The 13356-nt window shown below is 35.3% G+C and overlaps 1 protein-coding gene across 4 annotated transcripts in view; it reads left to right on the top strand.

Moving 5' to 3' along the window:
* Positions 1-13356, top strand: part of KNTC1 (kinetochore associated 1) — a 43779-nt gene that overhangs the window by 22910 nt on the left and 7513 nt on the right. For 2 of the 4 annotated variants that reach the window (XM_074844715.1, XM_074844716.1), the window contains 19 exons: positions 482-623; positions 1558-1614; positions 2121-2284; positions 2829-2933; positions 3791-3919; positions 4652-4768; positions 5153-5262; positions 5502-5712; positions 6374-6463; positions 6821-6992; positions 7420-7478; positions 7628-7844; positions 8365-8438; positions 9374-9584; positions 9692-9801; positions 10473-10522; positions 10897-10975; positions 11663-11781; positions 12638-12773. In XM_074844715.1, coding sequence (XP_074700816.1) covers positions 482-623; positions 1558-1614; positions 2121-2284; positions 2829-2933; positions 3791-3919; positions 4652-4768; positions 5153-5262; positions 5502-5712; positions 6374-6463; positions 6821-6992; positions 7420-7478; positions 7628-7844; positions 8365-8438; positions 9374-9584; positions 9692-9801; positions 10473-10522; positions 10897-10975; positions 11663-11781; positions 12638-12773 — 2352 coding nt within the window. Of the gene's footprint in view, positions 1-481; positions 624-1557; positions 1615-2120; positions 2285-2828; positions 2934-3790; positions 3920-4651; positions 4769-5152; positions 5263-5501; positions 5713-6373; positions 6464-6820; positions 6993-7419; positions 7479-7627; positions 7845-8364; positions 8439-9373; positions 9585-9691; positions 9802-10472; positions 10523-10896; positions 10976-11662; positions 11782-12637; positions 12774-13356 lie in introns of those variants that run through there. The other 2 variants (XM_074844720.1, XM_074844717.1) reach the window with 2 other exon arrangements.

The following is a 13356-nucleotide window of genomic DNA, read 5'->3' as shown; positions in this document are numbered from 1 at the left end:
AACAGTTTTGTAAAACTTTAAGATGGATCAAGTTCTTGAATAGCATTTTTGTTTTCTGTTCAGGTCAAGCAGTGCTTTAGGCTACTTGAAATGAATGGACTCTTAGAGTTTGAGTGGAATAGATCAAAGTGGCCAGGCAAGCATATTTATGCACAGAATGTTATTTTTCTAAAAAATGATCCATTTGAACAATGTTTGCTTATAATATCTGGCCAAGAATGTTCATGAAAGCCTCCACTAAATTAATTAAGGATGCATTTTGGCTGTACTGCAACGTTAAAGGAAATGTGGCCACTCTAAGTAGGAAATGTATTTAATGCTACTGCCCATTTAACAAAAAGTAGTATAGTAGAATCCATTTTCAAGTAGAACATCGTGTTCTGTTCCTGTATTTGAAGACTGGAATCTCTTGCAACACTTGGTTTCTTAGTAGACTTATTAGCTGCTTTTTTTCATCGTGTGTACCTCTGTTCTTATTTAGACAACGCCTTTTGGAGGAGATAAAGATCCTTATGAAGAGTGGACTTATGATGACTTCTTTAATGAAGATGGGATAGTTCTTGATCCACAGATAGCTCTTCCAGTTGCATATGAAACTATTTCTTCTCTTCTGCCTGTCTGCGGTAAACTCGCTTTCCTGAACATTGAGTCAATATAAAAATCTGTATTTTGTATCAATTTTTGTCCAGGAATATAATTCAGCATGTGTGTGGAAATTATCACCTCAGAAATCTCAATTAGACAAACTCATGGAAGAAATATCCATTGGGGGGGATAAAATGTAAAGATGACTTTGGTTTTTGTTCTGGTTCAGGAATAATCTGAATGACAAATACCTGAAGACATGAAGAATGCTCTGGAGAAGTGTTACTATAAACTTGCCCTGCTCTTATGATCTTCTCTAGACATCTTCTAGTAGCCACTAATGGAGACAGGAATTTATCAAGATGAATTTCAGCTTATTCTAAAATTATTGTCCTTGTATTACATACTATTGTAGAAACACACAACTTTTTGAAATTTTCAGCTATTATAAATAGAACTCTACAATGTTGTAGGTGCTGAAAAAAGACACTTCCGGCTCTCTAAAAGAGGCACTGAATATTTTAGAATTATTTATTTTTAATACTTCTTTATGTAAATGCTTTCTTTCCTAACATGTCATTGGTGTATTAAAAAGCATATAGTTCCAAATACTGTTGCCCAGTGCTAAATCTACCTATAAAGGATATGCTTATTTGATTGACCTGAAGAGATTTATTACCTTCACAGATGAAGCATTTATGTTGACTGTCTCATCAAGATAGAGGAATTTACACACAAAGTAGTTACTGAAAAATGTTGGTTTGTATTCCTTTGTGCGTTTGAAAAGATATTCCCTCCTAGAAGATAATTTCTGATTAGGCAGGGTTAAAAATAGCAGTCCTGGCTCTTAGAGTTCACGTGTCTTTATTTTATGTACTATCCCTGAAGTGGAGTATTTTTAAGGTACTTTCAGGCTTCATAGTGTTGCTGAGATGTTGGCACACTGCTGATGTGTATTTGTCTGTTTTTCAGAGAACAAGCTGTATCCTTTGGACTCTACAAGCCTGGCAAACTGTGCATTTATTAAAGGTATCATGATGGCAGATTCACCACACTAAAAGTATAAACCAGACCACTAGAAAACGTCAGGTTTAAATGAAACCTACACAAGCATGACTAACTCATAGTTTTTTAAATAAGTGCCTAGATGTTCCACTTAAACCCATATTCTAGGGGGATAGCTTGGTTCAGCACAGAAGACACCAGTTTGGATGGTAATTGCTACCATTCAGCCATGCAAGTTTGAGTATGTTGTCAAAGCCTGCACTTCAGTACAGGAGTTCTGCCACCATTCACTAGGATCCATTAGAACCTTTCCAAGAAGATGACCAATTTCTGGTTTTTGAACTAAAATGGGAGTCTGTATTAAATTAAAAGGCCCAAAAATGTAAGGTTTCAAAGGGAATTAAGGCTGATCTTGTGTCATAAATTTAATGAAGAAAAAGATAAACTGCTCTGATAGTAATTCCAAGAACAATATGCTTAATATAAATACACTAATTATTTTCTGGGGTTGTTTTTGAAATACATCGCAGGACAGAACCTTCTGCAGCCAGCTAGAAATCCCATCTGTGCAGTGCTACAGAACCTCACGGAGTGCAGCCAGTGTGAGTTAGCTTTGCGGCTAATTTTCTGTTCATTTGGATCCTGTCTTCAGCATGGTGTATCAAATACCATGGATTTGTCTCTGAGTGAAAAGGTAAGTCAAGGATGATGCTGAATTTTGCTGACAGTAAATCTTAGCAGTCTGCCAACTATTACCAAGTTTAGAGTAGTTATATAAGAACTTGATAGGTATGGGAGAGGCTGTTGCCATGACCTTTTAAAAATTACTACCACTTGATCAGGTGTTGAGTCATTTTGTAAAAGGAGCTGGTAGTTTCTTCCCTATTTTTCATGGTCCTCTGTTTCTCTTTGCAAAGTATGTTCAGAACTAAACTTCTAGTCTCTGCAGAGAAGCCAGGAATAAAATGAATGCTAGTAATGGTTTACAATGTTCTTTCACATTGTTTTATCATTGATTAGTATGGGAAAAGTTGTAAGTAGAATATTCAAGAAACACCCCTCAGTTCAAAAGCATTTGGAAACAGAAGTCCTTCTATCTAGAAGAGATCTTTATAAGACCTTAATTAAATCTGAAAATACAATTATTATAGTACCTCCTATTAGGCTATAAAATGACAATAGAAGTTGAAGGCTTAGAATTTAATTTTAACCATGTGCTGTCTTTTTTTTTGTAATAGCTACATGATGGCAATATGCTAGCTGAAACCAGAAGCTTTCTCATTGCTATGAAACAGAAGTGTACTTCAGTAATTATGGCCACTATCCTGACCTTACTACACAAGGTAAGAATGCTCTGAAAAGGGTAAGAGTGAGCCCCTTTCTTCTGCTCTATTGAGAAAGAGCCTACCCTACCTATTGCAGAAGCCCATTCTGAAATTGTGATGTGGCCAAATACCACAAAACCCATACATTGGGGGGGGGGGGGAATCACACACCTTGGAAAACCATAGTGAAGGTGAGGGGAAGTACTGCCAGTCTTGCAGCGGTAGGAAGGGATTGGATTCCCCAGCCTCATGGCTCAATACCAGAATGGGACAAGGGTGTGCTGGGTGACAGCCTGGCCCCTGCAGTCCCAGCTGCCTCGCTTCCTCCTGCAGCTGGAGCACGGGCTTCTCAATAGCCTTTGAACAGACACCACCTTGCTGGCAGCCACTTCTTGTAGCCCTGGCAAATTTGAGCCTCTTATGTTCTCTGGCTCTTTGATTGTACACTAGTTGCTCTGCCTGAAAAGTCGCGCACAGTGGAAGCTTCATCTTTGTGGGATCCTTTAAGGACTCCTAAATTATAATAATGGCCGTTATGATCCGTAGGTATTCTCTATCTTACTGATGACTTCTAGTTGAGGGGAGTTTTTATAAAAAGCTGTCTGCAAAACCTGCAATATACCATCTTCTAAGGCAGTTTAGACTAAGGAAAGTTGCTTTTAGGCTGGCTTCAGTATAATTAGATTTTAAGTTCTAAAACCTGAAATGCATCTTTATTTATTTTTTTTTCCCCCTCTAACTTAAAGGCCCAATACACCTCTAAATTACAGCATACTTTTCATGTGTTATATTTCATAGAAAGAGACCTGTTAACATAAATTCCTGAAGTTTACAATGTAGGTTTTTTTATTATTTTATTTTTCCCTAAAACACAGGTGTTCAACTGTCGTCTCATAGATCAGAACCTGGCACTGGGATATTGCACAATTTTGCCCAAGGAAGATATGTTCAATAAGCTGTGGGACGTCATAAAAAATACATGTCAAAATTACAGAAAAGTTTTGGTAAATTCACAAGGCAATGTATTTCTTTATCAAACGGAGAATGTTACAGAGTTTCCTTAAAAAGAAGACGTCAGCAATATCATATGGAAGTGCAATAGTTTGCCATTATTAAGGGTATAGCTGTTTGAACAAGTTCCTCATTTAGGGTGCCACTGAGAGAAGCTACCTCTCTTTACCAGAGTGTAAGATTGTGCACAGGCAGTTGCTGTGAATAATTAGCATGATGTAAGTCCAAGCATTAGGTTACCTCATCATGACTTATTCCAAAGCTTGAAATTGTTTATTTCAGGTCCCATCATAATTTATACCTGCATTATATTTTGGATAAATTATTCTCTTACAGCAGTTGTCAAGAATGGAATTAATAAATAGATATGTCTATTAAAATATAAAGGAAGATGGGAGTAAAGCATAACAAAGAAATGGGGAGGGAGCGTGACATAAATTTGGAGAAAGATGATGCCTAAAAAATACCTTTTGTATTAGCTTCACTAGTACAATACTAACAAAATATTTTCAAGAAAGAAACTCAGTTTTAAAGTAGCTTTGAACTGCCAACTCAGGAGGTGGGGTAATCCTGATACTATCTTCTGTGATGTTTGTTTTCATTTTACACAGTTATATGATCATCTATAGTTCTTTTAAGTTCCTCTTCAGAATTTAGGCTTTAGGATTCCCAATTTTCAGATTGTTTATTATACTTGTATTCACTTCCCTTCTCACTCCTTTTAGGCAGTAGCTCTGGTTGGAGCACAGCTTGCTAACCAATGTGGTGAAGCAGAAGAAAAAAAAAAATTCCAAGAATTGGTTACTGATGCAGAATGGGGTATCCAACTTGGTAAATTTGGTGTAAGTTTGATTGATTGATTTGGGGGGTTTATTAACTGATTAAATGTCAGTATAGACTGAGATGTATTGTGATTTTTAGACAGAATTCCTATTCAAACGTAAAGGAAGTTGGGGTTTTGTTTTTAATTTTTCATTCTGCTTGTCTGCTTAAATCAGCCTCAGAAACTGAGAAATGCAATAATTGAGGTTCTATAAAAGAACTTTTAGGTGCTTAAGTATTCTTTGGCACAGGGCATAGTCAGCAAATGCACTGCTTTTTCCTGCTCTAAATGTATCTGGATTAAAATTAAAGAGAATATAAAAGGTTAACTGCATAAGGAATTAGTCTTAATATTGTCTAAAAGACTTCTTTGGGAAGAAGATAAAATGTTTATTTATCTGTAGATTTCTTTCGAGACTGTATTTAGACAACCACCAATAAGAAAGAAGGAACTCATAAGAACGCTGGTACAAAATCCAGAAGTAGACACAGATCTCATATTGAATTACTGCAGGTAATTATTGAAGCAAATTGATTGTGTTTAATTGTTGCTGTAATAATAACCATGCCTACTAAAATCTATTTTGGTTTAAATATATCTTAATTAATGTAATATGCAAATTGTTTTTTTTTTTTTTATTTTAAAGTATTAATCAAGATGCATACTGATCCCTGGTGAATTTATTCATAAGGAAATAAGCACCTTGACCACACTAAAGGTCACAGAGAAAATAATATTCTGTCCTCTTCTAGTACTTTCATGCTGGACAGTGATGCCGCACTGCAGCTTTGCATTGAAACACTTCTTCTCCAGAATGCTAATACAAATCATGTTGGAGATGACTCTGCAGAATACAGTGAGAAGCAACCTCATTCCACATTACTAGCTAGAGCACTAGAAATAATTCCTCTACTGAAAAGCACGAAAGACCTGGTCATTAGCCTCAGTGGAATATTGTACAAGGTAAAAAAAAAAAAAAAACCAAAACGGTGAGGGGAGAACCCACACCAAAATAAGCAAAAAAAAAAAAATCCCTAAACTATACATCTAGTCTCAAATGGTGCAAGTCACTTGAATTACAGGTTAATAATTCCACAGAAATTTGAAAAGGTTATTTTTTGTCAAGTTTTCCTAAAGAATATAAATGTTAAGTTTCAGTTTTCTATTTCTCTAGGAAAAAAAAAAAAAAATAGAGCAACATATCTAATTTTCTTTAATGATAGGTAGTCTTTCTTCCTGACTTCCCTTAAAAAGAAACCAGAAAATAATCAAACAAAAAAAAAATTCTGAATGTCATAGCACACTGGAAATATTTTGAAGTGCTACATTAAAAATAGATAGGGGCAAAAAAAATGAGCTCTTGGGATTTTTTGTTTGCTTGAATGTTGGGTTTGGATTTTTTTTTTTTATTCATCATTTCATGTTTGGTCTTTCTGCAATATTTTGACAATTTTTTTAGGATTTAGGACTATGAAGTTAAGTCTTGTTTTAGAGAAGTATGTCATGATGCTTATACTGTTTCTTCAGTGCTATGTCAATATAGTTGGTATTAAACTTGGAAAAAGTTAACTTAGTTGTATGTTTTTACAAGACGAATCATAAACCAGATCATTATTTTGAACAGCTTGATCCTTATGATTATGAAACTATTGAAATTGTCCTGAAAGTGATACAAAATGCCGATGTAAAGAATGCCAGTATCGAGCTGAATCAGGTATGTCCAAATATGTTGCTGTTACCTTGATAATGGCATCTGTATTCTGTTTTGTCTGCTTACTAGTGTAGCTATTCAAGAGTCAGTTGAAATTTACGGAATTATTCTATCTACACAGCTCTCATTCAGAAAATAGAATTCAAGAAAAAGCGATCTCTAGCTGTTTTTCAGCAACGGCTCACAGCAGGGATAAAAACTCTATAGATATGTACCAACTCTGCCAAAAAAATATATGCCTCCAGGACTTAGGCGTGTTTACTGGTGGGGGCAGGGAGAAATGGTCTTGTGGCTTTTTTGCCTTTTCTTTGTTTTCTTTTTCAATTTTCTTATTTCATTTCATTTTTTTTTCCACCCTAGGCTTTGAGCCTCCTCAAACATCTGGAATCTTATAAAAGAGTTTCTCCCCCTGTAGACCTAGAACGCCAATATGTTTTGGAGCATGTGATTCCCTTATCTCCAGCTGCTCAAACCAGACTGCCCTTTCATCTGATATTCTTTAGAACTGCACAGTGTTTCTGGAACATTATATGTACGTTCAGTATTTTTTATGGCTAGATATATGTATAATTCCCTTTCTCTGCTATCTATGAACTTTAAAGTTCTACAGTATATATTTTATATTGATTGTATGTATTTATTAATGCAGTTTTCATCTCAAGTATTTCTGAAAGCACTTGTGCTCCCAAATTGCTACTGGTGAGGTAACTGGCTTTCAGTGGAGCTAAAATGATATATAAAATGCAGAATTCTGTCCTCAAATTTTTTTCTTAGGACCTCTCAAAAACCAAAGTAATCCCTGTATCCCACTACTGAGGCCAGTGTGGATAATTAAGATTAAATTCTTTCTTTCCCAATGGCGGTCTGCACCTAACAACAAACTGAAAGTGCTCAATCTCACAAAGAAAGCTGCAAGTGGACTGTGACACTATCATAGACAGCTGTCTTTTTCCTTTCAGCTGCAGAGCTCAGTGAGGAATCCTTCCCAACACTTCTGTTGATTTCCAAACTAATGAAGGTAAAGTAGCATCTTGAAAGAATTTATTTCAAAATTATTCGCGCCCCCCCCCCAAAAAAAAAAAAAAAAGCTTTTGTTTTTCTTTTGCGTGATTTTGGCCTCACTATAGAACTTCTGACAACTCTTAATCTACTTTAATGTTTTTCTAGGTTTCACTGGATACCTTACACATGTCTGCTGCTCGACATGTCTTTGAAAAAAAATTGAAACCAAAAATATTTGAAATGAGAAACACTGGATATACATCAGTTGTTAACAAGGAAACAACTAAAACCGTGCAGACGATTCAGTCATATCTGCTGTCTATAATTAATCCAGAGTGGGCTGTAGCTATCGCTCACAAGATTGCACAAGAATTTCCAACAGGTAAAGCACATATGTGAGGACTTGAGGGGTGAAGTAGCAGGAGAAGGAGAATATGTTTGAGAAAAAAAAAAAAGCTAGCCTGTGACCAAACATTTGTTCAGTATTCTTGGATAAAACCCAGGGAAATTTGAGAATAAAAATGCATTTGTCTCCTACATCCAATTTTGAACAGTAGGCTAGAACAACAGCCATTTTATAACACAGTATCACTGTTAAATCTTTTTTTCTTTTTTTAAGCCATGTTGTCTTGCTTAAAGTTTCTGCATGTTCATATCATCTTCAGACAAGTTTTCCGGCAAAAGCAAATATTTCAGCCAAATTCAAGCTAGCTTCTCTATTATCTGAATCCAAACAGATTTTTTTTTTTGCTCTTTAAGCACAAGAGCTTTCCTAGTATTTTAAACAGCTTCTATGGGGTTTTTTTTTTTAATTCTTTGAAATAAAATGGATATATTGTATACTGTAGAAAGGATTAATGAAAACTTTATTTCCTCCCCCTCCCTTTTTTTCTTTAAATAAGGGCCTGACCAGATTCAGGCATTGAAATTCTGTCTCTATCTAGCTGAGAAATGGCTAAAGAATACTACAGCTAAGGTAATGGTAAGCTGCTTGCAAGACTGTTGTTGTATAGTCGGGTACTTATGTTAGTGTTTTGGTGTTCTGGATAGTGGTGTGTAAATTGTACCATAACCAACCCTGATATGGGAAGTACTTTCTTTCGGGGAAGTGACTGTGTAAGTGACCCCTCAGAAGGGCCCTCTCTGTCCGGTAACATGCTCCTATTTGCAACCTAGCAAGAATTAGGCTTCCAGTTCTTGGAGGCTGAACAAAAAAAATACAGTTTTAAGAAAGAATAATTTGTTCTTTCTCCTGTTGTGTGCATTTTTCTTGCTGCAGGAGAATGAGTTGGAATCTGTTCTAGCTGTTAGATCAATAGCAATATTAACTTTTGCTTTGAGTTCCAAAATTCTTCAGCTATTTGTAGTAGTACATATAAAGAAAGTCTGCTTTGACTTGATTCTCAGGCTCATTTTTACATGGTTGGTAGGGAAAAGTGAATAAGAATCTCAGCCTTGCTTATAAATATCAAGCTTGCTATGGAGTTGTTGAGACACAATGAACACTAAATAGGTCTCTGATACTTAGTCACACCTTTGAATAGAATTGTGCCAAAATTAAACTGTAATTCTAGCAGCCAAGGTTTAATATCAAATCTTTTTTCTTCTGCATCTTACCTCAAAATGTTTTAATTTACCTACTGGTGCATGCGGTACATATTTTATTTGGCTTTTTCACAACATGCCTTTGTTAACAATTTTTTTCAAAATACATTTTCTTGCTAAAGCAGCATGGTTAATACTGTCTCTTTATGGAAAAAATACCTGTAGATACAGATATGCAGACCCATCTGAAGAACAGATCTTGCTACCCAGTTCACAGTTTTAGACTATAAAAAGTTAAGATGATTCTTCTAGTGCTTTTGAGTAAAAGGAGGTTGTTTTATATAAAACTGTGGTGTTTTGCTAAAGGATGATTCACATGAAAAAGCAGAAGTCCTCCAGAAGAAATTATATATGCAGTATAAGCGATCGGCAACAGAAAATGTTCTAATAACACATAACTTGAACACTAGAGAGCATTTAAAGTCTATTGGGAAACCAGCAAATCTTATCATTTTACTATATGAACACCACAGCATAGACCAGAGAATCCAGAATCCAACTGGCAGAGATTATCCAGGTGAGTATCCATAATCTAGTTTCAAAGAAGCAAAGAGAAGTTCTTTAAAAGGTGCGAGGCAAGATAATACTAGTTTGTAAATATATTGTCTCTAACTGTTTGTGTAGATATCCATATGGCAGCTAAGGAGATAGCAGAAATTAACAGTTTGGATATGAACAAAATTTGGGATAAACTGCTGGATAAATGGCTGTGCCCAAGTATACTGCCCTCAGAAGTAAGTCATCACTGGAGATTCTTTTTGGGAGAAAAATGGCCAGTTACATAAAATGTGTATATTTTTAGTACTTGTTCAAAAGACTAAGGTTATTTTGCACAATTTGCCTTTAGTACTCATGAATCTGTTTAAGATGCATCTGAATCCAGAGTACTAACAACTTCAATACCTTTCTAATACTATTGGACACCACTGTCTCTAGTGAGAATGATTTGAAATTCTTTCCCTTCTCTTTGTATAGAGATTAAAATTTTATCTTTGGTGCTACAGTGAGCTTGTGTAGCCAGCCTAAAGGAGTAAAGGAGTTGTAAATATAACTCAAACATCAAACACTGATTCTAGAATAGGAAAGAGAATAAATCCTCTCCTGTTGCAACTTAGCTAACAGAGAGTTAACTGCTGTCTATGCAGCATACAGCTCGGGGAGAAAGGGCAGGGAGCAGGCATTTGCCTCCGCTTCAAAATACCACTTGGCAGGCTGAGGAATGGTGTTGACTGCCAAGCATACAGTTAAATAAAGAAAGGACTGATAAAACCAGAATTCCTTTCCTTGGCTGCATTAGCAGGGGTGCCCAGCTTTTAAGACAGGGTTTAAGCAGGATATAACCCAGCTATTTATCAAAAAAATTTCAAAAACTCTCACAACTACATTTCTTAATGTCTTTTTAAAGAAAACTCAAGAAATCTTTGGAGATGTACAGGAAGATGAAGAACTCCGAAGGTATGTGTTTTGTCTTACATATAATATGGTGAATTATTGTTAACTTGCAAATTTAACTATATCTGGCTTTTTCAAGGATCCTGACAGTGTGTGTGATTCAGAACTCACTGTTGTGTTCTTATTTTTACTCTCTGGTGACATCAGTTTTGAATCATCAAATACTTCTTCATGCAATGAAATGCCATTTGCAATAACTTACAGATGTAAGTGTTTAAGAGTACCTTTCTGGAGATTTTCTCATTTTCTATATCCTTGGAATCTCTTATCCTTAATCTTTTTTCACAGTGAAATATATTTACATTTGAGTGGGTATTGATACATTGTATTTCAGCAGCTATGCTGTACTTGTATTAAAAACAAATACTTCTTTGCAGAGTTATATATCTACTTCAGTCACGCCCAGTGGATTATAGTTCAAGAATGCTTTTTGCAATTACAACATCTGCCACATCTGTAAGTTTTTAAATTCTTGTTTTAGCTTGCTACTTACAAAATTTTTACCTCTTATGAAAATCAAGTGTTGTCTGCTTAACCGTATGGGTTTCAACCGAAGGCCTTGGTTAGCTGTCTTTTGGATAGTTTATGTATCTGTATGAGCTCTATGTTTCTCCTCCCCACCTTAGGAGTAAAACTGTGGTGTTCATTGAATTTTGCTATTGAACTGCCAGGAGCAGCCCTTAAACTCTGGGTTTTCTAAAATTATTGTTGATAGTATCTGAAAGTAACGTCATTAAACGTTTTCTAGAATGTGCTTTAAGCTGGTGTAATACATTGCCTCTCTTTGGGTGGAATTAAAGCAGAGTGGTAAAATTTATTTTTTTTTTAATTATAAGCAGAACCTTAACCTTCAGTCTTTCACACTTACTAAATGTATTTGTGATACTATAGATCACAAATATTTTTCCTGCCTGCATTAATAGTGTTAAATTGGGGAAACCACGTGGTTTAGCAGCATTCTTTGAAGTTGACAAAATTTCAACTGATTAGTATAGAAGTTGAAGAACCAATCTGTTACTTAGTATTTTGGATTCATTCAATGAAAATATAAGCTTAGAAAGGATCATACTAAACATATATAACCCTCTTTCTAGTTGTTCAGCCAATTGTGACTTCTCACTGGGTTTTCTCCCCCCCTTTCAGCCGATTGGTGTTACTCAGCTGACATTTGCTCACAGGAGCAGAGCACTTAAGTGTCTGCTCTACTTGGCAGATACCAACACCGTGGAATCACTCTTCAAGAAACCCATTGAGAAAGTAAAGTAAGATGAATTTTCCTTAAGGGTTCCTTAATAATGTTGTTTTGTTGGTCTTTAACAGCCATTGGAAAAAAATACCATATATTTGGAGATATATTTTTTACTAATCTGTTTCTTGAGCTTTTAAAAATCTATTTCTGAAGAGCTTAATTAATCTTTTAACTTCACTGTAATGCAGTCCAGTACATCACAGTCCTAATTAGTAAACCTGAAAGTAATATGACATTACATGGAAAATATTTTGTTCCATTTTGCATAGATTGCAGTTACTTCTTTAGTAACTGAAGCGTTTTCTGCTACCCATATATATAGTATTCTGTTCATCAGAGTCTGGAACTGGTCATCTTGCAAAGGCATAGTCCTCTGCAAAAACAAGGAACCAAAACCTCAGCAGAATAATGTTTCTTTCAAAATATCTGTAGAACTAACTTCCTTAGAAAATATCTAGAATAGAGTTTCTGTGCTGGTAATCTAGAATTAGGGCCTTTTTAACGGAAAGTGATGTTTTCAAAGTACATCATACCAAATAGCTCCATATGGGTTTCTATAAATATGCAGTCTTTGTGCATGAATGAAATTTTAGTTGTAAGAGTTACAGCAACTGGTTTATCTTTAGGATGATCCAAGCCATCCACTGTTCAGGTGAATGAGGTTTCCCTAAGCAATTACCAGGAAGTTTTTTTACTTCATTAAGATCTCTTTCATAAATACAAATACAATCTACTTATTTTTACCTGTTCTTTTAAAAGGAAGAGAAAAACACTTTTCCAATATTATCCAGAGCTTGATTACGTGAATTATAATATAATAATCACTGTAAATATCATTAACTCCTGGTTTGGGGGGGGCTTTTTTACAGGTATTTTCTAAAATGCTGCATTTATCTGGCAGAGTTTGAAATCTTGAATATTCCATATACTTATGAATCATTTCATAAGAGTCCTAAGGAAGGAATGATTAAAGGGCTATGGAAGAATCACAGCCATGAACCTACGGTACGATTTTTAAATCCTTTGTAATTTTTTGTTTGTTACACATTGTATGAAACATACAACTTTCTATGTAGCACATGCATTTCTAAACAAATGTTGCTCCAGTGTACTCTGTCCTATTCATACACTGCTCATGATATGCTGCTCACAATGGTATTTAAAAATGCCAGTGAATATGCAGTTACCCCAAAGACTCTCCTCTTTCAGAGGAGCTGCTTGGACATACTTCATACTTTAATATGAATTAAATATTAACAGGGTACACCGTTAGAATAGCTGTTAGTTACTTATATCTAATATGCCAGGGACAGGTTTTAAGTTATACTCTGCTTAGGAATTTGACTTTGACAATTACTTCATGTTACCAAGTACGTTTTGTAAACAGCTAACTTAACACTGAAGACAGGGGCAAGTAAATGAGATTTCCAGGTAGACAATGGTACTTGACAAAAAAAGTGTACTATTCTATTAAGGCTTCAGCGGTAATACTTCTGGTTTGCAGCCATAAAATGGAAGTGAACTGTGCTTTAGTTGAACCATACACATGCCAGTCTGAAATTTGAAAATGACAGATAAAAAAAGCTTT

This window comes from Strix aluco, chromosome 18 (genome assembly GCF_031877795.1).
Source record: "Strix aluco isolate bStrAlu1 chromosome 18, bStrAlu1.hap1, whole genome shotgun sequence".
Classification (NCBI taxonomy): domain Eukaryota; kingdom Metazoa; phylum Chordata; class Aves; order Strigiformes; family Strigidae; genus Strix; species Strix aluco.
Note: the sequence above shows the minus strand (reverse complement) of the source record. Positions and strands in the feature narration are given on the sequence as shown.